The sequence below is a fragment of the Tetrao urogallus genome, assembly GCF_951394365.1.
Source record: "Tetrao urogallus genome assembly, chromosome: 18".
In the NCBI taxonomy this organism is placed as follows: Eukaryota; Metazoa; Chordata; class Aves; order Galliformes; family Phasianidae; genus Tetrao; species Tetrao urogallus.
The window spans coordinates 5,938,742-5,964,073 of record NC_136831.1 but is presented as its reverse complement, the minus strand read 5'-3'; the positions used below and the strand labels follow the sequence as shown (position 1 = coordinate 5,964,073).

At 42.7% G+C, this 25,332-nt stretch overlaps 1 protein-coding gene across 1 annotated transcript in view; it reads left to right on the top strand.

The window, feature by feature from the left end:
* CCDC57 (coiled-coil domain containing 57) overlaps positions 1-24,918 on the top strand; it is a gene marked incomplete at both ends in the record, with an annotated part of 33,616 nt that extends 8,698 nt beyond the window's left edge. Inside the window, 13 exons of the mRNA XM_079544277.1 lie at positions 432-839; positions 3,042-3,150; positions 5,161-5,354; positions 6,064-6,264; positions 7,373-7,532; positions 8,417-8,554; positions 10,016-10,250; positions 11,976-12,076; positions 13,088-13,316; positions 13,910-14,046; positions 16,335-16,457; positions 16,820-16,973; positions 24,695-24,918. Coding sequence (XP_079400403.1) covers positions 432-839; positions 3,042-3,150; positions 5,161-5,354; positions 6,064-6,264; positions 7,373-7,532; positions 8,417-8,554; positions 10,016-10,250; positions 11,976-12,076; positions 13,088-13,316; positions 13,910-14,046; positions 16,335-16,457; positions 16,820-16,973; positions 24,695-24,918 — 2,413 coding nt within the window. The remainder of the gene's footprint in view (positions 1-431; positions 840-3,041; positions 3,151-5,160; positions 5,355-6,063; positions 6,265-7,372; positions 7,533-8,416; positions 8,555-10,015; positions 10,251-11,975; positions 12,077-13,087; positions 13,317-13,909; positions 14,047-16,334; positions 16,458-16,819; positions 16,974-24,694) is intronic.
* Between the last annotated feature and the right edge of the window lie 414 nt (positions 24,919-25,332).

The following is a 25,332-nucleotide window of genomic DNA, read 5'->3' as shown; positions in this document are numbered from 1 at the left end:
TGAGAAGGCTGGTGTGGTTTGATTTGACCTGTCAGAAGTGCCTTTTTTCTTAAAGACACTTTGCAGCTCTTCTTCTGCTGTTCTACTGCTCTTCAGTGCTCAACTAGAAGTGCAGTGTTCCTTTGAGCCGCTGAATCTTTTTGTGCCTCTGTGCCCCATCTGCACAAAGGGAAAAGAAATATTTTCCTGCATCAAAACATAACCGTGTGTGGTAATTAGATTGTGAAATATTATCCCTTCACGACTCAGTGACAGAAATAAAAGCAAACTCTGTGTCTAAAAGTGATCAACGCCATTTGGTGTAGAGAAGTTTACAGCTTAGATTTAAAATTCAATTATAATTATTATGTACCTAGTAGATGCAGAGTGAATAGATAGCTGGTTTTTCTTAGTTATCAGTCTTAATTGTTTTCTACCACCTTCTGCTTCAGATTTATTCCAGTGCTACAAATGGAGAAAGAATGGAAAGAGCTCCTTCAGTGGAAAGAGAAAGAAAGGAAAGAGCGACGTAACTGGCAGTTCCCTGCTCAAAAGATGCTAGACATTGCTGTAAAGCAACTGCATGACATGCATGAAAATTACAACAAACTAAAAGAAGATTTTGTCTATAACCTCAGAATTTTGGAAGAAAGAGATAAAGAGTTGGAATCCTATGATGTCACATTCAGTCATCTGAAAACGTCTGAAAATGCTAAGCAGGCAGAGATTAGCAACCTTAAAATACAGCTGGATAAACTGGAGCAACTTCTTGTCAAGGAAAGAAGAAAAAGAGCTGAACTTCATTATCACTATCAACGAAACCTCGCAGAACATAGGTTAGAGCTGGAACACTTTTGCAGGTGAGATGCAGGTCACTGTAAGTGCCATCACATGGAGTGTACAGGACAACCATGTGAGCAGACCCAGTCAGTTAGCACGGGTTTATGAAAGGCACCTCCTGCTTGACTAACCCAATTTCCTTCTAGGATAAGATGACTGGCTTAGCGGACAAGAGAGAGGCTGTGAGTGTTTACTTGGACTTCAGCAAAGCATTTGATACTGTTCCCCACAGCATTCTCCTGCAGAAACTGACTGCTCGTGGGCTGAACAGATGTACTATCCCCTGGATAAAAACTGGATGGATGGGTGCAAGGGGTCATTGTGAATGGAGTTACCTTTGGTCGCTGTCTGCTCACAAGGGGTGTTTCCCAGGGCTCAGCACTGCAGCAGTTTTGTTTATCATTTTTATCAGTGATCATGATGAGGGGATTAAATGCAGTCTCAGATTGCAGATGACACCAAGTTGAGCGGAATGGTTGATCTGCTTGAGGGTAGGAAGGCTCTGCAGAGGGATATGGATGGGAGAGATCTGTGTGCCAAATCCAATTGCGTGACATTCACATGATATTGCCTGGAGAAGAGAAGGCTCTGGGGATAGTTGGGAGCGGCCTTTCAGTACCTAGAGGGTATATAAGAAGTAAGGGGACAGACTCTTCAGCAGGGTCTATTGGGAAAGGACAAGGGGAAACGGTTTCCAGCTATAAGAAGGCAGATTTAGATTGGATATAGGGAATTTTTTACAGTGGCACAGGTTGCCCAGAGAGGCGGTGGTGCCCCATCCCTGCAGACAGCCAAGGGCAGGGATGGGCTGTGAGCACTGATGGAGCTGTGGGTGTCCCTGCTCAGGGCAGGGGTGGCACCAGATGGCCTTTAGGGTCCCTTCCAGCTGCAACCATTTATGATTTATGACATTCAGCAAGGCTAAGTACCAGGGCCCTGCACATGGGCCATAACAACTCTATGCAGCAGTGCGGGCTTGGGGAGGGTGGCTGAACGTTTGTCTTTCAGAAAAGTACGTGGTTGAACACGAGCCAGCAGTGTGCCCTGGTGGCCAAGAAGGCCAATTGCATCCTGGCTTGTATCGCAGTAGTATGGCCAGTAGGACTAGAGAAGTGATTGCTCCTCCACACTCAGTACTGATGGAAGCACACCTCAAACACTACATTCGGGTTTGTGCCCTCCACTACCAGAAAGACACTGAGCTGTTGGAATGCATTCAGAGAAGAGCAACAAAGCTGGGGGAAACAAGGCTTAAAAGAAGCGGCTGAGGTAACTGCAGTTGTTGTGGTGAGGGAAGATGTCATTGCTTTCTACAAGAACCTGAAAGGAGGCTGCAGCAAGGAGAATGTCAGCCTCTTATCTCAGGTGACGAGTGAGCAAATGAGAGGAGGTAAGGAAATGTCCTCTAATTGCACCAGTGGAGGCTTAGATTGGAAATCAAGAAGAATTTCTTCACAAGAAGGATGGTTAGGCATTGAAACAGGCTGATATGTCTGCTGGGATCTTTTCAAGTATCACCAAGGGAAGAGCAGTGGGACTGAAGACAAACTGGTGTCATTTGAATTTGCTTACGTGGCAATGTCTACTGGTCCAAAAACTGCAAAGAAGGGGAGCAGGGGGAGACAGGAGAGTGGGGGGTAACTGAAATCATGGAAAAATGATCTGCTTGAATTATCCTCAGGGAGCTTCACCAGTGAGTATTCTCTATGAAGGGCTCGAGGGGAGGATATCTGGCAGTGTATGAAGGAGGACATCTGCTTTTTAAAGAATGCTGTTCAAATCCTCATGCTGTTTGGTAGCTGAGAGCTGCTGAAACGATTCTGGTATTTTACATGAGGAAAACAAACGCTGAACTTAGCGAACCATACAATGTGCTCTGCATTGTGTGACCTTTTCAAATTGAAACTGGATATCTGGGAAGAACTTGTATCACTCTTTAAAAAGGAGATCAAACAGTATGCCCGCTGTGGATCGTGTTACTTTGAAAGGTTCATTCACTTCTCATGTGCAAGATGATTTTAAAAAGTGACTGCTGATTATGAGCAGTGGGAGGAAGGTAAAAAAAAGTCAGTGGTGAGGGTTTCTTTAGGAAATTACTGCCTCTTGTATTTCCAGTTGTGTTATTGTTCACCAGGCACTTTCCAGAGATCCCTTCCAACTCTGTGTGCGCCACATGAGTTCAGCAGAGATGCTCTCTAAGTTTATGTTATTTTTATTTACAGGTCGAAGAGCGGTCACACAAATCATCGACATGAGGGGTGTGTGAGCCTGAGACATCACATGGAGAGAGAGCTCCAGGAGCTGCAAGGAGAGCTCGCTTGTCAGAAACAGGTAAACACAGAGCAGTAACGTCGTATTGCTGCAGCGACACCCAGCAGACATTTGTTCATTACGTTCTGATGGAACATTGCTGTATTTTTGTAAGGTTGTTGTTGGTTTTGCCTTCTTTCTGTTGCCGCTGTGACATTGGTGAGATGCATAATGACAGGTTATATGCACTACTTGCTTAGTAGCTGTGGCCTTACTTGTCTGGCAGCTGCCCCTTGTGAGGAGCTGCTGGGAATGTGTTTAGTAATCTGAGATTGTGTAAGATTGCTTGATGTGGGCTGCACACTGCTAAATTTGTCAACCTTGAAACTGCAGAAAAGGTCGGCCTCTGGAAAGCAGAAGCAGCTTTAGGCAGGATGGGTAATGTATATTGCTTATCATACTCTCAATTATGAGGCTTTTCCCCCATTCTGCCTCTTTTATTGCTATCATTTCATCATAAAATAATTGTCTCGCTAACTGGCAATGGAATTTGACCTTCAACTGTGATACTTCAGGGATGGGGTGCAATTTTTCTCCCCTTTGTACATTTAAAAAACATAAAACAATACCTTCCTTATTTCTGTATTAAAACGATACTACAGGGATGTCAAAAGAGGTTAATTTTTAGCCTGTCATCCAAACCAGTATATTATATAAATGAAAGTGGTAAAAGGGATCGTTAGGCGATTACAGCTTGAGTAGCCTCCCATTCTATTCTCCTTGCCTTCAGTATGGGATATCTGCTAAAATAACCTGTCTGAGGGCGGTGAGGCTCTGGAACAGGCATCCCAGAAGCACTGTGGAAGCCTCATCCTGGAGGTGTTCAAGGTCAGGTTGGATGGTGCCCTGGGAATCTGATCTGGTGGGGGGCAGCCCTGCCCACAGTAGGAGGGGGTGGAACTGGATGATCTTTAAGGTCCCTGCCAACCCAAGCCGTTCTGTTGTTGATTATATGAAACCAAGAAGACACTGAATAACATTTAATGTGAATGGAGCTTTAGATAGAGATAGGAAAGGAGAGATACAGGGCTAGTGTTGGCACGGGTAATAGGTGAAGGAATCACAGAACTGGAAGGGATCTCTGGAGATCCCCAACTCCAAACCCCTGCTAACACAGGTTTCCCAGAGTGGATTGCACAGGAATGCATCCAGCTGAGCTTTGAATATCTCCAGAGAAAGAGACCCCACAGCCTCTCTCACTGTGCTCTGTCACCATTTGGATACGTTTTTCTTAGTGTGCAATATTGGTGATAGGTGATGGTTGGACTAGATGATCTTAGAGGTCTTTTCCAACCTTAATGATTCTGATTCTTCACAGTACAGTTTATCCTCACATTCATATGGAACTCCTTATGTTCCAGTTTGTGTCCATTGCCCCTCATCCTGTCACTGGGCACCAACAAAAAGAGCCTGGCCCCTTCTGCTTGGCTCCTGCCCTTTAGCTCTTAAGCATTGATATTAATATCCCCTCTCAGCCTTCTCTTCTCCACACTGAACAGCCCCAGAGCACTCTGCCTTTCCTCATACAGGAGATGCTCCAGGCCTGTAATCATCTTTGCAGCTCTCTGCTGGCCTCTTTCTAGGAGATCCCTGTCTTTCTTGAACTGGGGAGCCCAGCACTGTGCTCAGTGCTCCAGATGTGCCCTCCCCAGGGCAGAGCAGAGGGGAGCACCTCCCTGCCCTGCTGCCTGCACTCAGTGCAATGCACACTGGAGAACCATTGGTCTTCTTGGCCACACAGCACACTGCTGGCTCATGGCCGACCTGTTGGCCACCAGGACGTGTAGGTGCTGTTCCACAGAGCTCCTTTCTAGCAGCTCAGCCCCCAGCCTGCTCTGATGCATGCAGTTATTCCTCCCCAGGTATAGGACTCTACACTTGCCCTTGTTGAACAAAAAGCCACCTCCTATACTGTCCTGTTTGTTTCCATAGCTGATGCTAAAACTTCAGCTGTGTAAGGGTTCTGGAACTCTTAAAAATTAATTTAAATAGTGATTTAATTAGAGTTCTTAGGCTTATTGTCTTTCTTAGGTGAAACTGCTGACCAGAGAACTTGAGGCCCTCAGAGAGACTGGAATGAAAGCATCAGAATCACCACAAGCAGCAGAATTGGTTAATTTGCAACTGGAGAAAGAGGATAGGTACAAGAATTGGGAATTAAATGATTCTGTAGCTGTGAGAAATGCCTGGTATTGTACAATCTTGATCACGATCAGAGTAAACTGGTTTGCAACTTGCTCTTCACATACATATATGTATATTTTATATATATATTTGCAGCAGCTTCAGATGGTGTGCCTGAACTAATTGATCTGTTAATAGATATGGTTGTAAGAGGAAGAATTAGCCCTTTGTGTGAGATATCTGCTATTCAGCCTGTATTTCAGGTTAATCCTGTTGCGTTCCCTCTGAATGTAACCTGTCTCACTTTAAGAACAATATTCAACTTTGAAGTTCTAATGGCTCAGTGGTGTCTTCTGCCTTTACATGAAAAAAGAGTACTTCTACCAAGCAAAGGATATAATGGAAAAGCTTTTCTTCCCACTTCTAGACTGTAGTTAGTTTCAGTGTCCAATGTTCTTCTCACTTGAGTTGAATCTATTGAGTCCAGTTGTGTTCAGCCACAGCTTTATACTTTTGCTAAGGAGCTGGATAGACTGCGAGTGCTGTGACAGAAAGCAGCTTCTTCAAATCACAGATGATTGTTGCTTTTATTCTATTTTTTTATTCATCAAATCCCACAGCTGATCTTTGTGCTAATCACAAACACAGCGTCCTGTGGGAAATTGGAGTTAAGATCTCTTCTGTTTCTGCCACTTCCCACAATGATTTTTGGAATTCGTTCAAACGAAATTGATAAAGTAAATCAACAGTGCAAAAATGAATGTCCCTTGTGTTACATGAAACCTCACTTTCTCTCTTTGCACGTTCCAGGGAGAAAGAGGCATCTCATGCTGATAAGAAAAAGGATGCATTGTCAGCTTCATTGGAAGAAGCTCCGACCAAACAGTTTAAAAAGCTGAAGAAACAGATCAGAGAACTACAGATGAGACAGAAAAGTCTGGAAGTGAAGCTGCGCAGGAAAGAAAGGAATCACAGTGCTTGTGTAAGAGAGAAAGATGCCCTTATTAAAAAGTGAGCCTGTGATTTTTCTTGTTTCATAAGTTGTGAAGAAAGAAATTCAGAATATCAAACTTAGCAGATTTGGACCCAAATTGTTTAAAGGAAAAGCTCACGGTCATATATGGTACCATATGTAAATGCAAAAAGCCATTTACAAAAGAGGGAAATGCTATTGAAATTGTTAGATAGGAGCTTGAAAATGATGTGGTTGAAAAGCTGTCCTGCATGACTGAAAACAATGCTGGGAATCTGGTGGAAAGCGTTAAAGGTAGGGATACTAACCTGGAGTAATTCTGTGTTCAAAAAGGAGCAGCAGCAGATTGCAGGGGAATGAAACATTTCAGTTCCTTAAAATAATTAAGTTGTTTCAAGTAATAAGCCATGGAGGCATTCAAGGTCAGGCTGGATGTGGCTCTGGGCAGCCTGGTCTGATGGTTGGCAACCCTGCACACAGCAGGGGGAGTGAAACGAGCTGATCTCTGAGCTTCTTTTCCACCCAGGCCATGCTATGATTCTATCATTCTATGGTTAATATGATGCCTTTGTGCTATTTTGTCATGATAACAAATGTATGAATGGAAATGTGACCAGAATTCCTTGATTTGTAAGCTCTCAAAATGTAAGTTCTTTTTTCTGCCAAGCTGTCTGCTTGCGTTTTGTTGCAATTTGGTCACACCAAAACATATTGTTTATTGCCTTAGTAATTAATTCCTAACACACATCCTGCTCACTGCACAGCAGGCTCAAGATAATGGCATTTTGTGTTGTGATGACCTGTCACTTAAGAAAGATATAGGCTATTTAAGATCGTGGGATGGAATGCTGCTAGCATGAGAGCATGCTAGAAGCACAGTGCAGGTTCTCAAGTTTGCAGAACATCAGCCCCATGCAGCTTCCCAGCTGATTTTCTGGCTCAGCTCAAGGAAAGACAACAGGTATTTGGTACAGGGAAATGTTTAGAGAATGCATATAACAAAATACATATGTTGAAAAAGGAAAAAAGAAGGCAGAAAGGAAGGCTAAGGCTTTAAAAACAAACCAACACAAAACACCAGAAAAAAAATAAAAATTAAATACTTTCATCTTCTGAAGTCAGCTGATTTTGCTCTGTGTTTCACAGGTACAAACAACAACTGTCAGTGGCAGCTGAGCAAGAACAGCTTCTGGAACAGAGTAAAACCCACACAGAACTGGACTGGCAGCTCTGTGGGAATGCTGAAAATCACCAGGATCAGAAATCAGAGGATCTAACTCCAAGTGTGTCTTTAGCACGAGAGCAGGTGAGACATTCCCATTAGCTATTGAGGAACTGTTTGTTGCACAGAGATCTATGGAATATATTGCATTGTAGTATTCCTTGGGTGAAGCATTACCAGAATAGCTGCCATGGATGATCTCTGACAACTGCCTGATGTACTTTGTAATGTAGTCAGGACAGGCTGGGATATGGGAATGCTTTTCTTCTGGCTTTAAAGCAGAAAGAAGTCTTCTCAGAGCAGCACCAGGCCAGAAAGAGCTTCACAGATCACAGTACAGCTTCAGTTCTGTCAAGGGAACAATATTAGACCTGAAAAACTCAGAGGTTTTTGTATGGGGGGAAAAAAAACACCTGTATTTTGTGAAGTGTACAAGCTGCTGCTTCTGAGAAATGAAATACAGTATTAGTATGTTTATTGCTTGGGGAGAGTTACACAGTGTGCTGACAGTAATTCTCGATGGCCAGCTGCCAAATAAATCCATAGGTACAGAGAAAGCAGTTGTTTCTGAACTTTGGAACACGGACATTTACTCTGGTGTTTTATTTTACCATTTTCCCATAAATTAATAGTAAGTATTTCTTCTTATTAGGGGGTCTGGACTTGATGATCTCTGCAGGTCCCTTCCAACCCCTCCAATTCTGTGAGTCTGAGTGATTCTGTATTGATAGGTGTAGCCTAGGAATACATCTGAGACCTGGAAGATCCTTGTCCGTCTCACACTAAGATGGTGTGATAATGAAACCAAATTATTTTGCCATGTAGGCAGTTTTTGATGGAGTCGAAAGGAATGTGAGTTGAGTCCCAATCTTTGTCCATATATTCCTTTTCTCTTTTTCTAATCTCTACTCTCTTTGTACTTGAGATACTCATCTACTTTGTTGTCTTCTCCTTCCCTTCCCTCCTAGGCTGAAGTGGATCTACAGAAGACTGATTACAGCTTGCATGAAGTGGAGTCTGCTCCTTCTGCTTTCCCTGTTAAGAGACAACAGTTCATACAGTCACCACTGTCGAATTGTGGTGTCCTTCCTGAAGGAGAGCAGCAGGTTAGACAACACTCTCATCTATCTTGGATCACTTCATCTTGAGATGACAGTTTCGTGGGGCTTGTTTCCATTGGACTTGTCAAGAATTCACCTGAGGCACCTGTTTAATTCAAGATGTAGACATGTGTAGGCTGGAATGCACAGAGGTTAGATGTCACAGGCTTTGTTATGGCTGGATCCCATAACCACTGGGAAAAGCAGCAAGCTGTATGCAGAAAGCCAGTCCAAATCAAGACAGTGTGCTGTAATTCTGACACAAAGGTCCTGAGGCACTTTGTTGCAATTCAGGTTAGATTTTGAAGTTGGGAAGTCAGAATTTTAAGATAGATCTTCAAAATATCCATTTTCTAACCATTTTGTTTCCTTTCATTCCTACCTACTAAAATACACAGGTTAAAAAAGAAATACTATTCAAAACTGCAAGCATAGTGCTGGTTTGAAGGTGTGCTGAAGGGTTGTGCACTGCTAGGAGCAGAAAAGTGTCTTTTGGGATAGAATGAATGTAATGAGTGTGCTGCAGTGCATCTTACTGGGCAGTTACTGATGCTCAGCAGTAAACCAACAGGAGTTTGTCATCAGACCTCAATGAGAAAACAAAGCAGTGTAAAGCACACCTCATGTCTTCTGACTCCAGGAAGTGTTGTATTCAGGAAGATAGTTCATGAGAACAGTTTCTATAATAAAATACACACAGGTAGGTGGAGAGCACAAACTTCTTTCACAGCACGTTTTCCATCTGACCCTGGGCTGATCTGCAAACTGATCATTCAAATACAGAGAGAATCAAGGTCCAGGTGAAGGACCTTCTTTCACTGTGCATTTGCACTGTTCTGTCCCACTGCAGTCTCTTAGTGCTGCTGCAAAACTTTCTTTTCACTGTTACATTTTTCTGTTTTACATTTTTGGCCTGTAGGACAAACCATACACACCTCAGCAAACCCAAATGAATCTCTGATTTCTATGAAGGGTTGATGCTTCAAAACCAAATGAAGAATAGCAAATATTCAGTATTCTGAACATGAACAACTTTTTTTTTTTCTGTGCAAAGTGACTTGTAAGCTACAGGGCAAAAATGATTGGATTTGCATCAGTGATTCTTCCTAAAGAAGCAATAGTGTGTTGGCTGGCATCTTTTCAGACTACTAAAGCAAAGAATATTAATTACTGGTACCATATAGTACCATATGGTTAACATACATGTCCTTTCTTCTGTGTGCTCTGAAACTCCATGAGAAATCTTGTGCTGATCTCTCTTGGGCTCTAATTTAGCACCAGAGATGTGAAATACACCAGACAAAAATGGGAATTTTTTGCTTATGATTAATTTTGAATATGGCAAGGATCGTGTGTGCCTGACAGGAACGTGTGGTGCCACACAATGGCACACATAAGGGAAGATCCCTTACAGAGAGTGTTGCTCAAGAATGGAGGTTTTTACCATGCTCCACTTTTATTTCACAGATGTTTCAATCTGATGACGAAAGTTGTCTCAGGAAAGATATTCCTGGCTTGGAGATACAAAAGCTGCAGCAGCAAAATGCCAGCCTTCGGGCTGTCATTGCACAGATGAGGAAAGAAATGGAGAGCCTCGATGAGCAAACAGCATCCTCAGTGCCTCGGAGAGAGCAAAGTGCCCCTGGCCACACTGCAGGCGTCCCACCACTCACTGCTGCTGTCCTGATGGGAAGAGCTGAAGGTGCTGTCACACTGCTGGCTGTGTAATTGTCTTATTTCTTTGGTAACAGCAGGAGTTTAAAACATCTCAGTGTTAAAAAATGCTTTGAGCTGCATCACGTTCTACCAAACCTTGTCACAAAGTGCCAGGTGACCAATAGGTTTTGTTGGCTTTCCTCGGAAGCATTTATTGTATCACTGACTACAAACCTCCAACCTTTTAAATTTTTTTTGTTTTCCCTCTGGGGAGGTCAAGGCTGACAGCACAAAGAAAGGAACTACAGAAGGTACATCTGCTGCAGTTAGATATATTTCGTAGCAAACTGATGAACATTCGTGAAGTTTGGTTTTGTTTGGCACCAGCACAGGTGGGAAAATGGCTTTTTTTCTCATAAACATTCTTGTGGCTTTTGGAACAATGGAGAAAATAGGGACTGAATCAACTCTGATTTGAGGATGGAATATTCAGCTCTGGTTTGTTTTCATCTGAAAAATAAATAGGTGAGGTGTCTCTTCCTCAAGGACTCACGTGGGAGAGGCAGCCCTGTTCTGTAGGACCTTCTACAATGATGTAAAGGCAGGTGAAAAGCTGTGGTATCTGTCTGTGCCCCATTTATGTAAGCATTGAACCTCTGATTGATTTAAGCTATTCCAGAGCCACTATGAATCATTTTCTGTATTTCAGGGGTTTGTTGAAAGCTGTCCTGATGTACCAAATATTGTGCCCTCATTACCCTTCTCTCTTTTAATGTAATTAATTTACCCTTCTCTCATTTATCCTTACCATTTGCAGAGTTCATTTTAAACAGACTTTATTGTGTCATGGACACAAAAAATGGGACATAATGAACAAATGGAGTGTGTGGGCATTCTGAGTGAATATACCTACATTCTGCTTAATAGCTTAGCTAAAAAGGATGTTTAGAAACAATTAAAGCAGAAACTATTTTGATTTTAAAATAAAAAGAAAAATAAACAAGAATAGTTCTGTCATACAGAGCTTACATACAGAACCTTTGTTTTGGAAGACGGAGTCTGAAGGAGAGAAGACTGATGGCTGCTGCAGTTCAACAGTCTCCAAGATAACCAGTAATTTTTGTCAGCTGATAAATAGGAGTTTTCAGAAATTAATTACTAACTTAATTTTTTCTACTGCTGAAATTCTTTATTCAACTAAAATGATGCTACTTCTATCCCTTTGAAAATATGTGGAGATCTCTAAGAGGGATTATGATGTTCGATCCACATTGTTTAAGATGAGAGGGTATCCCAGAGGGCTACTTCTGGTTTGGAGAAATCCTCTTTCTTTTCCCTGCTTTGTCCACATTAATCAAAATGTTCAGACTGCCATTTTTACTGGAAGTAAAGGAAGTATTTTTTAGGATTAATTTCAATTTATTGATGATTTTGTTCCCACTGTACATCTTGGCTATTCTTGTTATACTGATATTGCCAGTTGCTCAACAATTAAGCAATTCACTGCTGGAAGAAGAAAAAACTTCTGTCTGTGTGCTCCTTGCCCACAAACTGAGTTTTCTGATATCTCATCTACAGACACATCCATGCTGTGTAGCTGATTGATGTTTGCACTCTGTGAGTTCACACAGCTTCTTCTATTTCTTCAGCTCTGTTTACGCTGCAACTACTGAAGTGGCATAGATGTACAATAGCAAGAAAAGGTTGCTATGAAAACCTAAACTAAACAGAAATACGTGTATTCACATTGTACTCCTCTCTATTTATTTAGGTTCACTCTGCACAGACCAAGTTTCAGGGAGAACCGTGTCGAGTGATATGAATGTCAGCTCAGCTAGCTTGGGCTGTGTGTTAAACCCAGGCACAGAAAAGGTGAGAAGAGGTTTCAACCAGTTTAAATGGGGCTGTGTATAATTAAGTAAATAGCATATTAATTTTGCCTGAACAAATCTTAAAAATGCAACTTATATGCTGTCATGTAGTCAGAAATCAGCCAGCAAAGATTTTTTTTTTCAGTCAGACGTGGTCATTCTTTCGAGGGAATAAATTTTGACTGGCCAGCCCTGTTACTCAACCTTTTTTTGATATGTTTATATATAATACCTAAAATCTTTCGATGTGCTTGTAATGAGGTGACTAGAGATGATGCTGTACATATAATCCTGGCAACCCCCACTACTGGCACAAGCTTAGGGATGCAGGGATGGAGCTGAAAGGGACCTGGGGGTACTGGTGGTGCCAGCACTGTGCACCCTCAGCACAAAAGGCGATGAGATCCTGGGCTGCACTGAAAGCGGTGTGACCAGCAGATCTGCTCTTCTGCCTTTAGGGCCTTTAGGGTCCTTTCCAACTCCAGCCATCCCGTGGCTCCATCCCGGTTCTTGTGCGTCACGGCGCTGCGTTCCCTCAGATGGCCGCTAGGGGGCAGCGCGGCACTGGAGCACGGAGCAGCGGCACAGCCGGGAGGAGCGCGCGGTGCCCAGCAATGAGCGGGTCAGTGTTCTGTGCTACCTGTGACGTGGGATTTCATAGAATCACGGGATGGCTGGAGTTGGATGCCTAAAGGCCATCTGGTGCCACCCCTGCCCTGAGCAGGGACACCCACAGCTCCATCAGTGCTCACAGCCCATCACCTGTCCTTGGCTGTCTGCAGGGATGGGGCACCACCGCCTCTCTGGGCAACCTATGCTGGTGATTTCTTCCGTGGTTTAATGTGCCCCACATGGCTGACAAAATCTTGAATATGGGCTCTCAAAAACAGACTGTAGCCTTCAGTTTACACTTTGCTTTCAGCTCCTTTCTAAGGCATGCTTGTACCGAACTCTTAAACATCCAGGCAACATGTTTTCAAAATATTTTTATGAGTCTCATCTGTTTTCTCAGGGGTCAAATAACAGAGTTATGGGCAAAGAGGTGATAGATTTTGGCTCTGCCTCAGATAACTGTTGTCCTGGTGGTGGTATTCAGCATGGTGTCAGCTGCACGCCGCAAGGAACACCAAATAAACAGAAGGAAGCAGTGAGAACAATGTCAGTTCTGAGCCAAGAGAAGCAGCAGCTGATTGAAATGGCAAACAGACTCAGGACAGATCTTGGAATGATATTAAAGGAAGGTAATAGATGTATTCTAGTGGTAGCTTACCCGTGTAAAATAAAACCCACCAATCTGTTCATTCTCTGAGCTGGAGAGAAGTAGATTTTAATACACACGCACAAAAAAGATGCTGCATATGGCTGATCCTTGAGCTGCATAGCTTGGGTGAGACTGCAGTGCTAACTGTTGCTGCCAGCATAACCTGTGCCAGGGGCTGCTAACACAAAGCAATGGCAGGCTTTGGTGTAGGGCTCCTTGGTGCTCAGATGTCAGTGTGGGAAATGGAAGCTGAACTCCTGCTTTGAAGAGCGGAGAAGCGATGGTTCATCTCTTGTGCAGAACATGAGTTATTTATGATAGTGGAAAGGAAAGCAAAGCAAGCAGAGTCAAGAGTAAATAAGGAGTGTGTAAGAGTAAGTGAGAAAACGTTACTGTGAGCATTTAAATTCCATGCAATCGTTACTCTGTCAGTAAAGCAGAGGAAAAAGGAGAACAATGCTAGGCCATTTTCACATGCTATTGAATCTCCAGTGAGAAGTCAATCCTTGCTGGAAATGTTATATTGATAATAACAACAGAGAATGCATTCCTGCTTTTTTTTCTCTCTTATAGGACTTGGGCATCCTGTTAGCCCAAAGCTCTGCACAGTTTGTGTGGGCTCTGGTGGCCTTTCTCCAAGAGAACTTGTCAAAAGAACACAGTGTCAGCTTTCAGCTTTAAGGCATCTGCAACACAAGCTCATTACACAGGTAATCACACACCCACAGGAATGTGGTGATCATGAAGAGTTAAGGCAATTGATATCATTTTCCTTTAAAATTCTACATCAAAATACCTTTCATTGACTTCAGCTCAAGTCCTTTTTTGGCACCTGGGAGGATTTGTAGCTGTGGGCTTCTATTTGGAACTTCACTGTTTTAAATCACTGTTTTCATCTAAGGAACTTGAGGAACACTTGTGTTGATGCAGTATAACTGCAGCACTGAACTACAAGTGTGAGTTTCATAAAGCTTAGTGTTAAATGAGTAAAATAAGGTCAGCTGAAGGATTTGCAGCATGTTCTAAGACAGACTTGAAAGTGATTGATCAGTGAGCACACTTCCAAGTATTCAATCTCCCTTGTCCAAATTATTGCACCAACACATTTCCCTTTTATGAAGGCAGAATGTATAATAAACATGTCTGTAGTCTTTTCTAACTAGAAAATAACTTTTAATAGTTAAATAGTTGCTTTCCTGAGAGAGACAAGTGGATCAAACCTGGCTCTCCCAGTAGTTAGTGGCAAACTTCCCAATGACTTCACCAGAGTCAGGATTTCACTGTGTACTTTACTCAATTGATCAGCAGATTTGTTCCTGTGAGGATTGTGTCAGTGCAGCTGATTGTCGTCGTGGTTTTGAGGGCAGCAAACAATGTTCTGTCAGAAAGGGTGAGGTTGTTGCTCTGAGGCATGGAACTCCAGTAGAATTATTAACCAAGTTCAGCTGGGGAAATACTTCCTCTGGGAACCTCTCTGGGTTACTTGTTTCAGTGAGCCATCACTGAGTAAAGAAGAGTGGGATTTAGTAGTGATTTTGTTGTTGTTTTGGTTTGGTTTTCACTTGTGGTCAAGTGGAGTGTCCTGTATTTCATCTTCTACTTCCTTTTGTTCTTCCACTACATACTGCTCAGAACAGTATGCTTCAATTGTCTTCTCCTCCTTCTCCCGCCTTCTTCACCAGATATTCAGGCAGGTTTATAAGATCCCTCCTGACATATCCCTTCTGGAAACTAAACAAGGCAAGATTCCCCAGCTTCTTGTGTGCACAGCAGTTGCTTCAATCCATCCATCATCTTTTTGGCTGTTTGCTGCACTTGCTCCAGTATGGCTGCATTCCTTCTACTACAGTTTCTATTATTCTGACCTCTCATGTCTTCCATATTCTTTTAAAAGTCATACAATTTTATCTTGCTTTTATAAAAACAAACACCTTTTGAAAATCCATGGTTTGTGAGGGTTAGTGTTTGACTGTGTGCTTCCAGCTGGTGTGCTGAGCTCCAGAAGCAGTCCTACCTTTCCCACTGTAGGATTGCTTTGAGGTCGTGGTATCCCTGAGGCTATTCCAGCTCTGGAGATGTTTGGGGTAATGTCTGTGACAGACATGCAGGATTGTGTCCAAACTAGAAGCAAGGATCTCCCTTCTTACTTTGAAGCTGTTCATCTCCAGTATCCCCATATTTTAACCCAAATTGTACCCCCTGAGAATCCAACCCCTCAGCTGAGGTTGATCTCCAGGCTGAGCTTCCAGGCACTGCTGTTCTCATTTTGTTCATTTGTCCCTTTTCCTCTAGGTGAAGGAAACTCTTACCACCCTTACTAATACCCATAATACCTCCATTCCTGTGTTCAGTATCATCATCCTTACCAAAAACAGAGACAATTTCTTACTATCAACTGTAGACGTCACACCTACAGGAATTTTAGTCTCAGTTGTTTTATACGGTGGGCACGTGTTTCTTTGGTCTTAAAGATATACCAAAAGATCAGGTTATAGTCAGTGTTTCATTTCATTTCTCTTCCCAGGGCTGGAGCAGTTGACTTTTTATCAGATCTCACTTTAATTGCTACAGGCTGAAAATTGATGGGATTGTGGGATAATTAGTTTCGTTTTGTTTTAACTTACTGTGAAAGCACCTTTCTATGGCTGTTGTTCATTTTCATTTTTCCTCTTTTCCCACCATACTTTGGTAGTTTTTTCTTCTGTAACTTAATCGTGGGACAAGACAAAAGTGAAGGATGACCCCGACAACATGAAGTTGATTAACAGGCAGGATGATAATAACAGCAGTAATAAGAAATGAAGATCGTGAACAAAAATTAATAAGGAGTTAATTTGGAGGATAGTTTGGCCCTGTTGATCTGAAGGGGATATGTTTTTATTTAGTATTATTTATACCTGATTGTTTTACATATGGCAGCATAACAGCAAAGTGAGCTATAGATGTGTTATTTCTAGAGGCTGTGAGTGATTTGTGTTAATGGAATATTTTGTGTTAGGAGCTGCAATGTGCAAAGCAACAGCATCTCTCCAGGATCTCTTCTTTAATTGCCTGCCCCATCTTAAAGGGAGAAAAAGCTCCAAGAAGCTGTGGAGAAGAAACAGAACTGCTGTCTGCTGAGGTACAGTGCAATTTTAGCTTCACTCTGATTTGCCTTCAGTTGGGTTTTCCAACTGGAGTCCCTCAGCTATGGTTTGCTGAGAGACATATACATTTAATAAGGGATGCTTTGTTCCTGTACAAAATAGTGCTTGTAGGAGAGCTTTATTCTAACACTTATTAACCAGGCTATCTCAATCACTCCTATGATGTTCATCTTCTTGTGCAACATCTCCAAATCTAAACCAATAATTTTCATTTTCTGATCTTGCCTCTGTGCTGAAATACTTCTATGTTTCTAAGACCACGAGTGTTAAACTGTTCTCAGATGTCTTCAGAGTGAAAAGTATCTGTCTTTATAAGATGGTATTTGAACTTGCACAGGTTCAGCTCAATTCCTCAGCTGGAAATTATGGGCCAAAGCAACAAAAGGTGGCTGCTGCACCCTCAAAGGTTCAAAGTCAGCCACCCAAGGAGAGCCCTGGTCAAGCCCAGCAGGACTGGATTTCTTCATCTGGAGCACACAGTCCGTGCCAAGGTATTTGGCAAACTTTAGAAATCAAGCTCTTCTTCTCTCAGTCCTCAAAACAATGCTAAACAATGTGAGCGTGCTTTGCAAATAATCACAGTACTTCATTCTTCTAGAAGAAGCCAAGTGCAGTTGTGAATTCTGCCCCTTTCCACCGACTTTTTTACATCAGCACTCCAGGTGTTACAGCCCTGTGGTCTGAATCTAATGATCTAATAATCAGTTACTTCGAGGTGCTTTTACTCTTGCTTCAGAGTTATCCAACCATTCTGAGGGTACAGCTCTCTGCTGTTAATGCCACTGCTCCAAAGACTTCTTGTATTCCTAATCTTAAAAACACTTGTGGAAAATGCAGATACCCTTCTGCACTGACATAATCTAAACTTTATTTGCTGCCCATATGAAAGTATCTATCTGAAAGCTGCGCAGTTTGTGTGTTGCCAAGGGCCTGTTAGATCAAATTGTAAAGCTATAAATCCTCACCTAATGATTATCCTTATGGCAGTGTAATGGCCATAATGCTGCTTAATGCACTGAGACCAAAAGCCTGGAAGTGAGATCATGGCTGCAGCACAATATGTGATGCAGGCACATGAACTAAGGCTTGTTATTTCTCAGTATTCTGTAGCCCAGTGCAACCAGTTGTTCAGCCTGGAGAAGGGAAGGCACCAGGGATACCTAATAACAGCATTTCAGTATCTAAAGGGGGGTTGTAGGAAAGAAGGGGACAGATTCTTTAGCAGGTCTGCAGGGATGGGACATGGGGAAATGATTTCAATCTAAAAGAGGGCAGATTTAGATGGAATATGGGAAAGATTTTTACACTGTGGGCAGTGAGGCAGTGGCACAGGTTGCCCAGAAAGGCTGTGGTGCCCCATTCCTGCAGACAGCCAAGGTCAGGGGGTGGGCTGTGAGCACTGATAGAGCTGTGGATGTCCCTGCACTGTGTTGCAGATGAATGTTATGTGTCTCTCAAACTATTGGGCTGTTCATGAAGTAATACTTAACTGGAAAACCATGAAAAACTGTTTTAACTTTTGCCAGGGATAGAAGAAAACATACTGGCTTTAAATTATAACACTAGAGAAACCGTAAGGGTGGCTAATAATGGAGTATGGTGCTCTGGAGAGGAGTTGACTCTTCTTTATTGAAGGTCTTTGTAAGTAGAGACAAACATTTTTTCAGAATGTTTCAAGTCAGTACGATTTTTATTTCTTAATATGAGGCATAGACATCACAAATTGTTTCTTAGAAGGCTTGGGGGCTTGTGTGGATTTTTTTAAAGTCAGTTTTGTTGTCATCATTGTCATTATTATTATTGTGATTTAGTGGCAGCCATGGAGTGATGTGGCAGCCACGTGGCCTTTATATGAACAGTGATCTGTAACCATGATGTAGATACCTGTGTGTGGTTATAACCTGTGTTATATACCTGTGTTTGGACTCTTTGGTCCAGAAGGAATTAACCAGCTGGACTTGAGCTCAACAGAGAGACTCTATGAGGGCTAGGGCACTGGAGCACGTGATACACTAAAATGGATTGAAAGAGCTGGGTTGCTCTGTCTGGAAAAGTCAGTGGAAGATCTGAGAGCTGCTTTTACATAAAAATATGTAATACCTAACTGGGCTTTCAAAATGAAAAATGGACTATAAGAGCAGTTGTTAACAACAGCAGTGCAGCACAGTGCCAAACTCATGTGCACTGATAGAAGTGTAGGACTAGAACGATGTGGTGCTGAGATCACTGTTCATGTGCTGTTCTTGTGGGGCTGAAAGAGGCAGAGTATTTCAGGTCAGGCCTCTATTGACAGGATAAGCAAAAGGATGTCTTTGAAACATTGATAGTGCCATGCAGTTTCATGCTGCTTTGTGTCTGATGCAACACAACTGGCAGCCTTACAAGGACATCAATTTCTTAATGTCTAGAAATTTCCAGCCATCATTGCAAAACTTACTGTAGATTTTTGAAGATCCAGAGAACAGTGAGAGGGAAAGATGATACTGCCAAACAAACCAAGTGTAACATCAGTAAGGGGTAACACTTTCTGGAGAACAACCTTAATTTGATCTCTGCATCCAGATTTACCCCGAGAAGGTTTAAGAGCAGAGCTTACTCACTGCATGCAAGCCCTGAAACACTGCATTGCAAGAATAGAACTTCAATAAAATACAAATACAAAATATATATTCTGCTTAGCTTTCTCCACTGGGAAATTACCCAAATGGTATCCTTAGTTCTACCAGCTGGAATCCTACATTTTAGAAAACAAACAAAACAAAACAAAACAAAACAGGGCTGAGTTTTGTTGTTTCAGGCCATTCACTTTATTATATCCATCAAACGTGGTCACAGTGACTAGAACCATTACTGAAACAGAGCAGCTTGCTAGGTGTGCTTCAGATATAAGTGATGCACACACAGGCTTACAAACTGAGTGACAGAAGGTTTAAATAAAGGCAAGTGTGTCTGCTTGCTTATTCAAACATCTGTTTTACAAGTCCAGTGCTGTACAGATCTGGCAAAGCAGTAACTATGTTTTATGGGCATTCCTTGTGGAACAGCACAAGATGTAGTGTGATAATTGTTTTCTGATCCTTCTACATTTTTCATGTACATGCCAGCAGGTTGGCATATCAAATAAGCCCCACAGTTTGCTGTACTTGCAGCATGTGGCACAATTCAGTGACTCTCTATTTTGGGGTGCTGATGACACACATGTTAATGCTGTGTGGACTGTTATGTACTTTGCTCATTTCACCATCAAATTCTGAGCTTATGGAAACTCTCAAGGAAGTCACAGACTAAAAAATATGCTCAATTTCTCTCTCCTTACTCTACCTGCTAATTTTTAGTTTGTACTCTAGGAATGAGGTGGTTTAAAGATTTGTTTCGTGTGTTAATTCTGAAGATAAGTAGAAATAAGGGGGTTAGAAGGAGCACAGGCTCCTATGATTCTATGATTCAGGTTTTTTCTTGATCCTGCGTTATTGAAAAGATCTTGCAACAGAAATGGATGGATACAATTCACAGTGGTATCAAAAGCATCACTGTTGTATACAGGCTGTACTAGTAAGACTGTACTTAACTATTTCTTTCTTTTCTATATATTCCTGAGAGCACCTGGGAGACTTTGGTAGGTCGTCCATAACAAATGAGTCTTGAAGGCTGATGGCAGTCCACAGAATCACAGAACTGCATGGGCTGGAAGGAACCTTAAAGATATGCAGTTCCAACCCACTGCTGTGAGCAGGGCTGTCTCTCCCCCTATAGATTGGGCTGCCCAGGGCTTGGGCTTGGGCTTGAACGACTCCAGGGATGGAGCATCCAAAGCTTCCCTGGGCAGCTTGTGCCAGAGCCTCACCACCCTCTGAGTAAGAAATTTGTTCTTGATATCATCCAATCTACATCTCCTCTCTTCTAGTTTAAAACTGTTCCCCTTTCTCCTACCTCTATCTGCCCATTTGTATACAGTTTGTTCCCCTCCTAAATTCCCTTTAAGTATTGGAAAGCCATAATGAGGTCTCCTTGGAGCCTTCTCTTCTCTAGACTGAACTAGACCGGCGGCCTCAACCTTTCTTTATAGGACAGATATTCCAGCCCTTTGATCATCTTTATGGTTTTCCTCTGGACCCAATCCGACAACTCCGCATCTTTCTTGTACTGGGGGTCCCTCGGGATGCACTTCTCCAGATGGGACCTCAAAAGGGCAGAGTAGCCCGGGACAATCCCCTCCCTCTCCCTGCTGCCACCCCTCCTTTGATGCAGCCTGGGATACTGTTGGCCTTACGGGCTGAAATCACACACTGCTGGCTCATGTCCCACTTTTCTTGCACCAGGACCCCCACATCCTTCCACACTGGGTTGCTCTCCAGTTCTTCTCCCAGTCCATGCATGTGTTTGGGATTGCCTCGACTCAAGTGCAGTATTTTCTCTTTTTGAATCTCCTTACATTCACGTGGGCCCACTTTCTGAGCTCACCCACGTTCCCGTGGATGGTGTTCCTTCTTTCTGTTGTATCTACTGCAGCACTCAGCTTGGTGTCATCTGCAAACTTACTGAGAGTGCACTCGATCCCACTGTCTGTGTCACTGATAAAGATGTTGAAGAGCTCCGTCCCAAGACAGACCCCTGGGGAACAGCCCTCCTGACTGGCCCCCAGCTGGACACAAAGCCATTGACCACAAGCCTCTGGCCGCAACCATACAACCACTTCTTTATCCACCAAATAGTCCACCTTTCAACTCCATCTATTTCCAATTTAGAATTCAGAATATGTTGTGGGACCATATCGAAGGCCAGAAGTTAAGGTAGATAACATCAGTTGCTCTTCTTGTGTCTACTGATGCCATCGCTCCATCACAGAAGGCCATCGCGTCGATGAGGCACAGTCTGCCCTTGGTGAAGCTGTGCTCACCTCATTGTCACACATAACACCCAGAAGGACCTGTTCCATGGTCTTCCCAGGCACAGATGAGATGCTCACTGGCCTGTAGTTTCCTGGAGCTTCCCAACAGCCATCCTCTAAAGAAAGTTACTTGTCAAAAAAGCTGTATGCTTGCCTCTCAAAATCACGGCACACATACAGTAGTGTGATTAGCTTCTGTACAAGCTGCAAGTTTTACAGAGCCAAGTGTCACCTAGTAGAGTTTGGCCATGAGACCACATAGTATAGCCAGTAGCATGAGAGGTGCTTTGTGTTACCATGTGAATTGCTCCTGATCAGCTGTGTTTTTGGGTCAGCAGGCAGAGGTCAGTCAGTGCAAAGGGAACGTAAGGCAATACATGTCTGCACTTAGAACGTCCCCGTTTGCTTTATATGCTTTTGGAGCAGGTGAAACTTGGCATTTTCCACGCCAGAGTAGGACTCCAGTTTTGGTGGATGGTCCATCTGTGCTTTTGAGAACCCTCACCTCCGCAGCCATTCCCAGCAGAGGTCCTGGGGTAATTAGTTGTGTTTACATTGTAGCCTAACAAAGAAAGAGAATGAGATGTTTCAAAGCAAAGTCACTTTTCTGGTTTTCTACTTGAACTTGGCGTTTCTTTCAACCACTGTTCTCATTGTTGCTGCTACTTGCAGAGCTCCGTGCTCTGAAATTCTACACTTTATGGATCAAAAGTTATCTTAAGTGTTTCCACACTAGACAGAATTTCAACAGCTTTGACATCACTGACAGCTCTAAGAGCAATCCATGTGGGTAAAAAGCTGGCCAGAGAAAGAGTCTAGTCAAATATTAACAAACAACGGGTGCTCTGGCTCTGGCTCTTGCTTCATTCTAACTCTAAGAGCGAAAGAAATCCTGATTTCTGTTGCATAAAACTTTTCATCTTTGAAGTGCTTCACAAATATTAACTAATCCCCTGGTTACGTTTTCTTCACTTCAACATTCTGCTCAATGGGAACTTGTTTGAGTTGGTGTTCTTTCCAAAGCATGGTCAGACATGAGCAAATAGCGAGGAACTCCTTTTTTAAATAACATTTTCCACTTGGGGAAATGCCTGCATCTTTCTAGATCTAGATAGAACAGTAACAACATAAATAAAAATCAGGGAATATTGATCTCTGACTGTAAGCACAGATCAAGTAGAAGTTCAGCATTTCAACAACACATTTTTAGGTCTGTTTTCAAAAGCAGCTTGGGCTCCTGGCTGTGCTCACAGTGGCTCTTGTTAGCGAGGTCACTTCTGAAAGTGATTTATAGGCTTGAAGTGAGGCGTGTATTTTCCTTATCTGATTGTTTGCTTGCGGAAATGAAGATACTGCATTTAAATTTCTTGCCACTGTGCATATCCCTGCTGATTTTATTGAAGGTCCTTTGGGCATGTGAGCATTGCCAAGCAGAACCAGAACCAGATGAAGGTCTTTATTCAGAGTTTGCTTGGGACATTTCAACTCAAATGGCATTTGTCTTTCTGGGGCACTGGTTCTTTGTCTTCTTCTGCTTTGTAGAACTTGCCAGTTGCAGTTTAAATTGTTTAGATTTCTGCATTAACACAGATTTTTGTCTGCCCAATCAGTAGCCACATGAAATGCTGTTGTTCTGAATACCTAAGCAGTCTTTAATAGTTACAGCTGTAACATCTTTAGTGCCAGGAGAAGCACAGAGAAGACCTCAGAGGAAGGGATGCATGCGGTGCATTGGTGCTTGGTTGCTTTGCCTTTGGATCTATAGGAGCAGGGCCTCCCACAAGGTGCCTGAAAGCCATGCCCTGGTTTGGATTCAAAAAGTCCTTCAAAACTAAGAGAACCTTTCAGAACCAGACCACTGGTAAGCAGTGCTGGCAGGGTGATGCTGATGGAGATACCCACTGCTGCTTCTTCAGACCACAAGTGATATTCTCATTCTGATATGGCCAATGTTCAAGAAAAATAACCTCTGAAGCTGCATCCATTACTTTCCAAGCAGTGCCTCCTGCTTTGTTCCGAAGCATTGATGTTTCTGTGAAATTCTGCTTTATTGTCTGATAGACAACTCAGGTCCTTTTTCCAGGAAGGGCAATGCATCCAAAGCTTTTCCAAGTGCTCAAGCATCAGTTCTGTTCAAAGCCTCCTGCTCTGTGGGTAGCCACAAGGAGGCAAGCTGAACGTTTCACAAGAGCCCACCTGTAATAACAAATGGCAGCAGGCCAACCCAGCACAGATGTTGCACACCTGTAAGTGAACAACTGCTTCAGTCTGAGCCTGAACACGAGAATGATTTCAGTGCGTCGTGTTTTGACACTGGCCACAGCATCATGTTTTGCACAGAGCTGTACATAGAGCTATACACCCCCAGTAGATGAATTCATTCCAAACATCAAAGAATTTGCTTTCTTTTTGTCCACATCCAGTTTTGTTTGGACTTTCAATCCTGTTCTGATGACTATGAGAATTTACGTTCTGCTAATAACCCCTGTGTGATGAATTTCATACCTTTCTCATGCTGTACCTGGGTCTGGAAGCCATCAATCTTAAACATTTCCAACTTGTACAGAGTGCTGCAGCGTGTACTATTCTGCCAACTGCTGTCTGCTTTGGTTCTCTATAAATCTAAAGTTAAAATCTCAGTGCACTGAAAAATAAGGATTAAGTAGTTGGAGCCAAGCACCTGTAAACATTACTTACAGCTTACAATGAATGCTGTGATTGACCAATTCCACTTATCTTACGTAGTAAAAGTTGTGATAAGGCTGCAGTTCATTTCATTGAAGGCAGATAGTGGAATTATGTGAGACACCACAGGATGGGCTCCCATCAGTACTAAGATCCGTCTCTGCTTCCCAACCAGGGGACATTTTTAGTCCTCTAGCACACAGAAAATAAAGGTTTCCACTGCAAATGCCTTCCTGTGTGAAAGAGAAGGAAAACAAACAAAACCCACATGATAATAGCAGTGAAGGCAGCTTTGCCAAGCCCTCAGAGCTGCCTTTGAGCCCTTTGGATCGGGCTTCTCCTAACACATTTTACTACAGCTCTCATGGCTCCTGGTGGTTTCTTGAAAGAGATCAAACGATTGCAGCCAACTCCTTCATCACCATTTCACAATATGGGAGTAGGCAGGGCTAACTTTGCCTGGCATTATTCAATGTAGGCATTGTGTCTTCTCTCACAGGGGAGAGAAAACATGTAAAACTCGATGTTTAAAAACAGCTGAACAGGTAGGTGGGGCTTCAGTTGCGCCTTATGATTAAATGCAAACACTCGCACCGAATGCTCCTATCGATTTGTTTGTTTGTTTGTATATTTGAGCAGTGGAATTTGAAATCATGCATTCAACCGAGCGAGCTGGAAAACGTCAGGAGCACGGCAGTGCCACAAGTCAGCCTGAAATGCCCACAGCACGTCTGGCAGTCAGAGGTACCAAGCTGGAGGTTCAGCAGAAGCTAAAATCCAGGAGTTCACCTTGTACATACCCCATAAAACGGAAAATCTCTCCTACTGTGGCAAAAATCCGCAACTACAATATTAAAGACTGATTTATTTGTTGCAAGTCCCGTGTCAGCTATTCGGTTGCTTTAAAATATGTAAATGTGATCTAAATATTGCCTTGATGTTCATTTTTGTGTGTCAGGTTGGGGTGTTTGAGGTCAGAAGAGAAAACAAGTACTTTGTCCCATGCTGTCAGCCGACAAAAAGGGTTAATCTGCATAAGTGCTGAGATTATAGTCTTCACTGTTAATACAGGTTTATTTTAATTATACACGTTCAATATTGCTTGCATCATGGATTTGGAAATGCCCACTTAATACGTATGTAAATCGTTGTGCCTTTAGGCAGGGCTTCCAGGTCTTTAGGAAATATTTGTTGAGAAATCGCAGATGCGATTTAAGCTCAGCAGTGGGATGCACCAACCTGCTTGTTTTCTTACAATTAGCGACGCAACCGTTAAT